This window comes from Morus notabilis, unplaced genomic scaffold (assembly GCF_000414095.1).
Source record: "Morus notabilis unplaced genomic scaffold, ASM41409v2 Scaffold19, whole genome shotgun sequence".
In the NCBI taxonomy this organism is placed as follows: domain Eukaryota; kingdom Viridiplantae; phylum Streptophyta; class Magnoliopsida; order Rosales; family Moraceae; genus Morus; species Morus notabilis.
Window position 1 is genome coordinate 175,197 of NW_010360880.1, and position 8,918 is coordinate 184,114.

The 8,918-nt window shown below is 32.4% G+C and overlaps 2 protein-coding genes across 5 annotated transcripts in view; one reads left to right on the forward strand and one right to left on the reverse strand.

Moving 5' to 3' along the window:
- The first annotated feature begins 5,343 nt into the window (after positions 1-5,343).
- Positions 5,344-8,108, forward strand: LOC21404997 (beta-glucuronosyltransferase GlcAT14A). Its single transcript, XM_010097517.2, has 4 exons — positions 5,344-6,215; positions 7,173-7,248; positions 7,362-7,477; positions 7,581-8,108. The coding sequence occupies exons 1-4, from the start codon at positions 5,615-5,617 to the stop codon at positions 8,087-8,089; spliced, it is 1,302 nt and encodes a 433-aa protein (XP_010095819.1). The 5' UTR covers positions 5,344-5,614; the 3' UTR covers positions 8,090-8,108.
- Positions 8,109-8,322: 214 nt separating this feature from the next.
- The window catches only part of LOC21404998 (glutamate formimidoyltransferase), a 5,959-nt gene continuing 5,363 nt past the window's right edge, over positions 8,323-8,918 (reverse strand). For all 4 annotated transcript variants that reach the window (XM_010097518.2, XM_024165210.1, XM_024165208.1 and 1 more), the window contains one exon: positions 8,323-8,855. In XM_010097518.2, coding sequence (XP_010095820.2) covers positions 8,338-8,855 — 518 coding nt within the window. In that variant the 3' untranslated portion in view covers positions 8,323-8,337. The remainder of the gene's footprint in view (positions 8,856-8,918) is intronic.

Consider the following 8,918-nt stretch of genomic DNA (forward strand, 5'->3'; position numbering starts at 1 on the left):
TTATTTCTTTTCACTAATTTTTAGTCCTTGACATCTTTTAATCCTTTTATCTCTCTCACATTTTTACTTTTTTTTGTTTTTTTTCATAATATACTACTGTTAAAATAAATTTTCTCAAAGGTGCAATTACCAAGACATTTTGTCTTTTTTGTCATTTTTTAAAGTAACTCATAATTTTTCTCCCTAATTGCCCTCTCTAAATAATTTTTTCTTGAATATATTTCTGTCTAAACATTTTTATAATACAACATTCTCAGGTGTTGTTCTTTTAGAGTGTGACTTGAGTGTAGTTTTTTAGTTGAATTTGAGTTATAACTTGAGTTAAAGTTGTAACTTGAATAAAGTTGAGTAAAGTTGAATAAAGTTGGAATTTAAAATAACGTGAACTTGAATAAAGTTGAGTAAAGTTGAATAAAGTTGGAATTTAAAATAACGTGAACTTGAATAAAGTTCTGGTTGTTCTTTTGGAGTATAACTTGAGTGTAGTTTTTGAGTTGAATTTGAGTTATAACTTGAATAAAGTTGAATAAAATTGAATAAAGTTGAAACTTAAAAGAACGTGAACTTGAATAAAGTTGAAACTTGAGTTGTCTTTTTTTGAGTTTTTTTGACAAAAGAACATGCCCGTTGTAACTTGAGTTTAAACTTTTTCTGAGTTTTGTTGCAAAAGAACAAATTTTTTTATATGTACTCCATGAATAATTTGCTACCTGTTTTTTTTTTTTCTTTTTATATGTGCTCTACTATTTTTCTAAAAAAAAAAAACTAAACTCAACTTTTAAGAGAATAATGAATAAGTACAACTAAATGCTATGAGAAATGTTAGATTTTCATATAAAAAATGTACTACTAGTTTTGATTAAAAAAAAAAAAAACCCATCCAATTCAAGATATTGGTGGCGAATAATGATTGATCAGATATTATTGATCAATGCATTAATTAATTTAATGGCCGCCGCCAATTTTTTACAAAATATAAAGTTCTGAGATTTATTGAAAGAGGTAGCTAGAAACCGACGACCTCATCTAAATTCTAAAAAAAGCTAAAATGATAGGAAGAATATTAGAGCTTGTTCTTTTTTGAGTGAAAAACTCAAAAAAATGTAATTTGAGTTATAATTTTATTTGAGTTCACGTTCTTTTAAATTTAAACTCGAGTTTAGGACTAAAACTCGAGTTCAAATTTTCCTTTCAACTCGAGTTTAGAAACTCGAACTCAAATTAATGAATAGTATTTTTTCTATTATTAAAAATGCTATAACTTTTTTGTTTTAATTCTGATTGAGATGATTTTTTTTCTATGCGTTAACAACGAAAAGATGAATAAAACCCGACCCATATACCCTATTAAAATTTTCATCAACATTGAGTTTTTATTAAAATACTATCTAAATACAAATTCAAGTTTTGACTCACTCAAACACAAACTCAAAAAGATTTTTATCTCAAACCATAACTCAAATGTACACAACTAAACACAAACTCAAGTTACAAGTTCAAGTCAAGTTATAACTCAAATTCAACTCAAGAATTATACTCAAGTTAAACTCCAAAAGAATAAGCCATTCATTTTTTGATTGTTTAGTAGATGGGGATGAAAAAGAAAAAAAAAAAAAGAAAAGGATATCTGTACAGTTATTATTTTATTCGTCTATTTATATTATATTATTTTGCTTTTAAAAATTAGGAATAAAAGTGATTTATGTTATTATTAATTGGTTTATTACTTCAAAATTCAATACACATTAGAGGGATTAAAATCATAAGACCGACCGCATCTTTTATGCTCTGTTTGGTAAGAAGGAAAGAAAATGGGAGAGAAAGGAAAACTATAATGCATAGAAAATTAGAAGGATAGAAAAGATTTTGATTTTCTCTTGACTTGTTTGGTATGATAGGAAAGAAAGAAAATGAATCTACCTTCTCTTATTTGGTATTAGAAGTGAAACTAAAGGGATGGAAAAATTCTTATTGGTGTAATTACTTTTTTACCTAAATATTTTTTATTAATATTCTTTTCTAATAAAAGTATAAATAATACAGTATTTAACATCAAATTAACTCAAAAAATTCATGTAACTTAACCATATATTCTATCTATATTATGTATATATATACACACACATACATATATAAAGGTGCAAAAACATAGGTGGCGTTTGGAATTCGTTCCAAAATGATTTTGTTTTCTGTATGAAAATGAAAATAAAAACGTTTTCATTTCTATTTTGGAATCATTTCTGAAAATGCGTTTGATAGTTTTATTCTAAGATTATTTTCAGTTTTAAAAAACTGAAATTGCGTTTGGCGGTTTAATTTTTAAAAACATGAAATAATATTTTAAATAATAATATATTAAATAAGTAATAATTGAATCTCAAATAAAAATACTAATAATTAAAATAATAAATTAAATTACATTACAAATAAATAATAAATAATTTAAAAAAGTTTACTTCGTATCCAATCTTAAATAGCATAAATGCAGGAAAATTATAATCCAATACACTCATATCTTGTATCCAAAAAAATGCCGTCAGAACAATGTGAAACCTGTTTCTCCATTTCCCAAATACTTTCAAACATTTCCCAAATATTTTGGCTAAACTCCTTCTCCCGCACGCATTAGACTGCATCAAAGTGTCCTGGTGTGCTAAGTGGAGAGAAAGCCCATTGCCCATTTATCTCTTCTTTCTGAAAAAAAAAAAAAACAGCGCCAATTTTGGAGCCAAAATGAGGACAATTTAATAATTTAAGTAGTTATACACATTTTCCTTCTTAAAATCCTCCCACTTTTGGAGGGATTAAAAATGGTGGGACCCACCAATTATATTTTCCTTTCAATTTTCTTTTCCTTCCCAATTTCCTTTCTACCAAACAAGTTAATTTACTAATTTCCATCCTAAAATCCCTCCAACATTTTCTTTCCTTCCACTTTTCATTCATACCAAACATAGTGTTTATCCTATCAATTATCAAACATAGTGTTAAACTTTATACATAAACATTGTTCATAATTGCTTAGATGGCTGCAGCCTGCAAGAGAACAAGAAAAAAGAGAAAAGAAACAGGAAAAAAAGAATAGTACATTGCATTCATTGTGTGGAAAATAAAATGTATTATGTATTGATTACCGTCAATCAATTCTAAGATTTTCAATTGAAATCAACTGTTTGAAACTATATACAATTCACTAGTCATGTGAGAAAAATAGTGTTAGAGATTCGGTAATACTCAACTAGAAGGTGGACCCTATAATAAATAACACTCTATCTTATAAGAGTAATTATATTTACACTAATTCATAATATATATTTATTATAATTTTACTCTTCATTAAAATTATATTACATACCGCCACATTAATTATAAATGGAAATAATATTTTTCAAAAAAAAAAAGAACATACATCTAGATTAACTATAATTAAAAAGTATTTTTCAAAGGAATAAAAAAACATACCCCCACTTTTGTTTTATACTAAACCAATTTCGATCTGAAAACAAAAAACAAAGAACAAGTATTCATTAGTTTGCCTGTTAGCAATATAATTAACCAAAACAGTTAAACGAGCAACATTGAGAGGATCAAACCAAACCCGGAGAGTTGTTTTTGTGCTTTCTTATTCACAGAAGACAAAGAAAGAGAATTGATAAATAAAGGTAAAGAGAATTGCATTAATTTTAAAAAATATATAATATTAATAGTTGAAAGAGATTATACTATTTTATAAATTAAATTAAATAAAAATTAGGTGGGGTATAAAAGGGTTAAATTAAGTATTATGAAAATTATCTATAAAAGGATAGATTTTTCAAATCTTTATTAGATTAATATTAATTAATAGGAATATCTATAAATTTTTAGAGTGTAAATATAACTATTTTTTTATAATTATGACACTTAGCAATTGAAATTGGTGGCAATCCAAACATTTTTAATTTTGAAATGTCCGTGGAGGCTTTTTTTTCTTTTTTTTTTTTGAGTTAGAGTGTGTTTAGTTAGAGGGAGAAATAAAGGGATTTTTATAAAAATTAAAGGATATTAAGCTCAACTCACCTTAGTAAAACCGGCTTGCTAGGGGAGAATTGCCGGGATTCTAATACGTCCTTTCACGCACAGCGTAAACCATACTAAACCGTTACAAATAAGTCGATATTAAGAGACTCAACAATATAAAACTTTCATCATCTTGACCCACAAAATTAAATCCTTACATTTATGGGAGAATTCATAAAATCCATTAATTTTTATATCAAAAAGACTATTTTATCCTAAAAATAAACTATTAATAAATAATTTAAATAAATAATATAATAATTTTATAATTAATTTTCTTCCATCATTTTAATTCTCTCTTATTAAATAATATAAAGGATTATTAATACTTTTTCTCTTTCTTACTCTCCATCCCTATAACTCTTATCATTCATACTCTCCGTCACTCTAACCAAAACAACCCTAAAGGTTTTTTTTTTTTCTTTTTTGTTTTTGTTTTTGTTTTGTTTTTTGAGTTAATGAGGCTGCAAGGCCGCAAATCATCCAGGAACAGAATTGTGGGCCCACGCGCGTTGAAATGGCATGGGGACCCACCCACGAGATACAAAGTAGTACAGGCTTGATGATCGTCTTGCACTTTCTCTAACCAGAGAATTATTTACAATATCATTAACAAAAACAAAGCTACGTTTTTTGAAAGCAAAAGCCCACTCTTTAATCTGCATCTCTGTACCTAATCAACTCCATTTTTCTCTCCATCTTCCTCACTCCCCAGATCACCGGCCTTTCCTAATATTACCTTTTCACCCCACAAAAATCAATACTTTGGGAACTTGGACCTCTTTCTCTCTCTGTTTCTAATCTCTCTTTTGTTTCTGAATCTGCTTTGAATCATCCCTCTCTGAGTAAGCATTTCTGCTCCTTTTCTTTTTTCTGTTTCTGGGTGTTTTTTTCTCTTGTCAAACCCATTTGTCGGATTCTCAAAACAACTCTTCTAAGGTAAGCATCTGATTATTAAAATCTCGATTGTTTTGTGTTTCCCCTAATCTTCTTGGACAGTTCAGATCCGAACATTTTGGATTTTTTTTTTTTTTGGGCTGTGAAAGATTAGTCCTTTTGTGCTTGAGTTTATTTAGAAGTTATATTTACTTACTAAGGTATTTGCCCTTTTCTTATTTCATTCTTGTTTTGCCTTTTCTTCAATGAATTAACCAGTTTTCAGCTTCTTCTCCGTAACTGTGTCCCAAAAGTTGAAGCTTTACTCAACCCTTTTCTCTATTTCCGTTGTAGAGTACCAAATTTCTGTAATTTATTCATTCATTTTTACTTGGAACCCATTTTTTTTTTTTTCATTTCAGAAGAAAAGGGATTGATAAAAATGTTAATTATATGTTTATCGAGAAACCACTCTTCTGCTCTGCTAGGAAACCTCCTTGTTTGTTTCTAGATTTTTTATTTTCAGAAGATTGGTGGGCTTTTCTTTGCTTTTAAGCTATTTTTGTCTTCTCAGCTGATTCAGAAATATAAAAAAAAGGTGTGTGAGAGAGAGAGAGAGAGAGAGAGGAGAAAACTAGGATAAAATATTTATTTGGTAACTACTTACTTGTGAAGGACTATGAGGAAATATGTGAATTCCCACTCAGGAAGGGCGTTTGGTGATAGAATATGGATTATTCCATTCTTTGCTAGCTTGCTCATATTCATTACATTGTTTATGACGGCCATGTTTGGGCTGTTTAGCTCTCCCAGTGGTGGAGAGCAATTGCCATTTGACATTATCTCGTTCTCGAAGTCAGAGGACTCAAGTGGGTATTTTGTCGAAGCGGATTTGAAAAGATCATTGGAGAGGAATGGGGCTTCGGAAATGGGGTTGCCTAGACTAGCATATCTTATTTCAGGTACAAAGGGTGATAGTCATAGAATGATGAGAACCTTGCAGGCTGTATATCATCCTAGAAATCAGTATGTACTGCATTTGGATCTTGAGGCTCCGCCTCGTGAAAGGTTGGAATTGGCGGCTTCAGTGAAGGCTGATCCAACATTCCGTGAAGTGGACAACGTGCGGGTCATGGCTCAATCGAACTTAGTAACTTACAAAGGTCCTACTATGATTGCTTGTACACTGCAAGCGATTTCTATTCTGTTGAAGGAGAGCTCGGAATGGGACTGGTTTATAAACCTCAGTGCCTCAGATTATCCTTTGGTGACACAAGATGGTTAGTATCAAATATTGCCGTTTTTCTTAGTTATAATATTAATACACTCAAGGTTGTTGATGCGTGTAACGTTTGCTATCTTGCTTTTTAGAGAGATTGACACATGACTCAAATGAGGTTTATCTATCACTTGGGTTTTTTTTTTTTTTTTTTTTTTTTTTTTTTTTTTTTTTTTTTTTTTTTTTTTTTTTTTTTTTTTAATTAAATACTCCTACCTTCTCTGAAAAAGATAGTTATTGTCCGTTGTATTCGAAATAATTTTGTAAATTGTCAAGGATTTTGCTTCCGGCTGTTATATTGGTGAAGCATTTCGTATCAGTTAGCATTCATAGAGCTAAATAGTGGTTGTGATCATTGTAAAATGTGAATAGCAATTATTGTCGATGTTTTAATTGTCAGAAGTTATGATCAAGGCCTGTTAATTGGTGTGAAATCAGCTGAATCTTGAGATTATTGTGTTGGATATTTTCAAAAAAACCTTTTGCCGTTTCAGTTTAGTTTTGTCATACAGAGATTGGAGAAGTACATATTGTCTAGGATATGGCTTTGGCCCTTGAGAATAAGAACTAGGTCAGTGGAGTGGATCCTAATTTGAGCATTGTTAAGGACGTTTATTGGTTATTATGTCTTCCTTTGATGGTCTGATAACAACTTATTTAAGTTAGCGTCTTGCATTTAATTTCCACCTATGTAAATAATCCTTATTCGAGTCATTTATTTCGTCGCATTCTTTGCTATACGGCAGAATAGAAGAGTTGGAACAACCGGTGCAGAAACACCGTTGTGTTTTTCTAATTTAAACGATGCAACAGGAAGGTGCACTATATCATAGATGCTTGTAGGGAGATATCTTCCTAGTTTTGAGTGCGAAAGAGAAGCTTGAGAAATAGGCAAAGATTTTTAATGTTTTTTATTTGGATTTCGGACGTAAAACCTAATCTATTTCTCATTCTGCAGATTTGCTTTATGTTTTCTCCAATTTGTCCAGAAATCTCAACTTCATTGAACATATGCAGATTACTGGGTGGAAACTGTAAGTGAAATGCACTAGCAGTTTGCAAGTCTCTGATAGGCTTTTATCTATATTTGTTCTTTCTAGTTAATAATTATTTGTTATCTTTTATGCCATATCTATTTCCTTTCCAGGAACCAGAGAGCCAAACCGATCATAATTGATCCCGGCCTGTACTTATCCAAAAAGTCTGACATTGCATGGACCACTCAACGCCGCTCACTTCCCACATCATTTAAGTTATTTACTGGTAAGGCAATTCCATGCACATTCTAATGAATGCATTTTCCATTGTTGTAACAAATTTGGAATTTGGTGAATCAATTTTTGTTTTCTTGTTCTTTTTCGTGCAGGTTCAGCGTGGGTAATGCTAACGCGACAGTTCGTGGAATATTGTATATGGGGATGGGATAACCTGCCAAGAACTATTCTCATGTACTACACAAACTTTATATCCTCTCCTGAAGGCTATTTCCACACTGTGATTTGCAACACTCAGGAATTTCGTCACACCGCAATAAGCCACGATCTCCACTTCATTGCTTGGGACAATCCTCCAAAGCAGCATCCCATCTCATTGTCAATGAAGGACTTTGACAAAATGGTTAAAAGCAAAGCCCCATTTGCTAGAAAATTTGCAAAGGATGATCCTGTCTTGGACAAAATCGACAGAGAGCTTCTTGGTAGAACAAACCGTTTTGCTCCTGGAGCGTGGTGTGTTGGGAGCTCCGCAAATGGGGCTGACCCGTGTTCTGTCCGGGGCAATGATTCAGTTTTCAGTCCAGGTCCCCGTGCCGAGAGGTTGCAAGAGCTGTTTCAGACTCTCTTGTCTGAAGAATTTCGGAAGAAGCAATGCGCATGAATCAATAGAAGGTCATTAGTATGATACCCTCAAGTGTACATGAAGTGTATTCATCATAGATTATATACAACATTTTGTTGTAAAATGGCAGAATTTTGGTTCCAACATAATGACAGAAACATGCCAGTTATAAAAGCATAACATCATCCACTGTACACCTTAATTTTAAAGTGCATGATCCGGTTTTTTGGTTATTTAGTATAGCATCTTATTGAAGCTGATCAGAGCTTCTGAGTAGGTCCCTGTGATTATTCTCTGTTAGTAGAGGTCAGTTTCATGTACTTCTCAACTATCATCTCGGGTGAATAATCAGTGAAGTAGCCCTTCTCAACATCCAACCCTTCTTGGGCAGCTAGCACCTCGACCCGGTTTTGGACCCGGTCTGCTCCTATCTGGTTGGGCTCTAAGAGCATGCAAGCGATCTCGGTGGCGTCCTCACCATGAACAAGGCCCAGAGTCTGCACTGTCGGAAGCCCGCCTCCTCGGGCGCTCACCATTCTGGCAATCCTTTTAGCTGCAGAGACATCCGTGGACAGTAAGGGGACATTGTACAATGCCACCCATGGGCATGCCCCAATCATCGTGATCCCTCTTGCTCTGGATACCGAAGTTGGGCCTTCATTGGGCTTCTCCGGCAGAACTTCCGGCATGGTCCACCCGGCCCATTGGTTGCCCATGAAGTTGGGCCTATAGTACCCTAGCTCCCTCCTAATGGTGTCAAGTGCCTTCCCCGTTGGGTGTGCTGCAGCATACAAGTATACTGGCACTGCGAGTCACGAATCACCGTTTACAATATATATATATATATATATATATATATATATATATA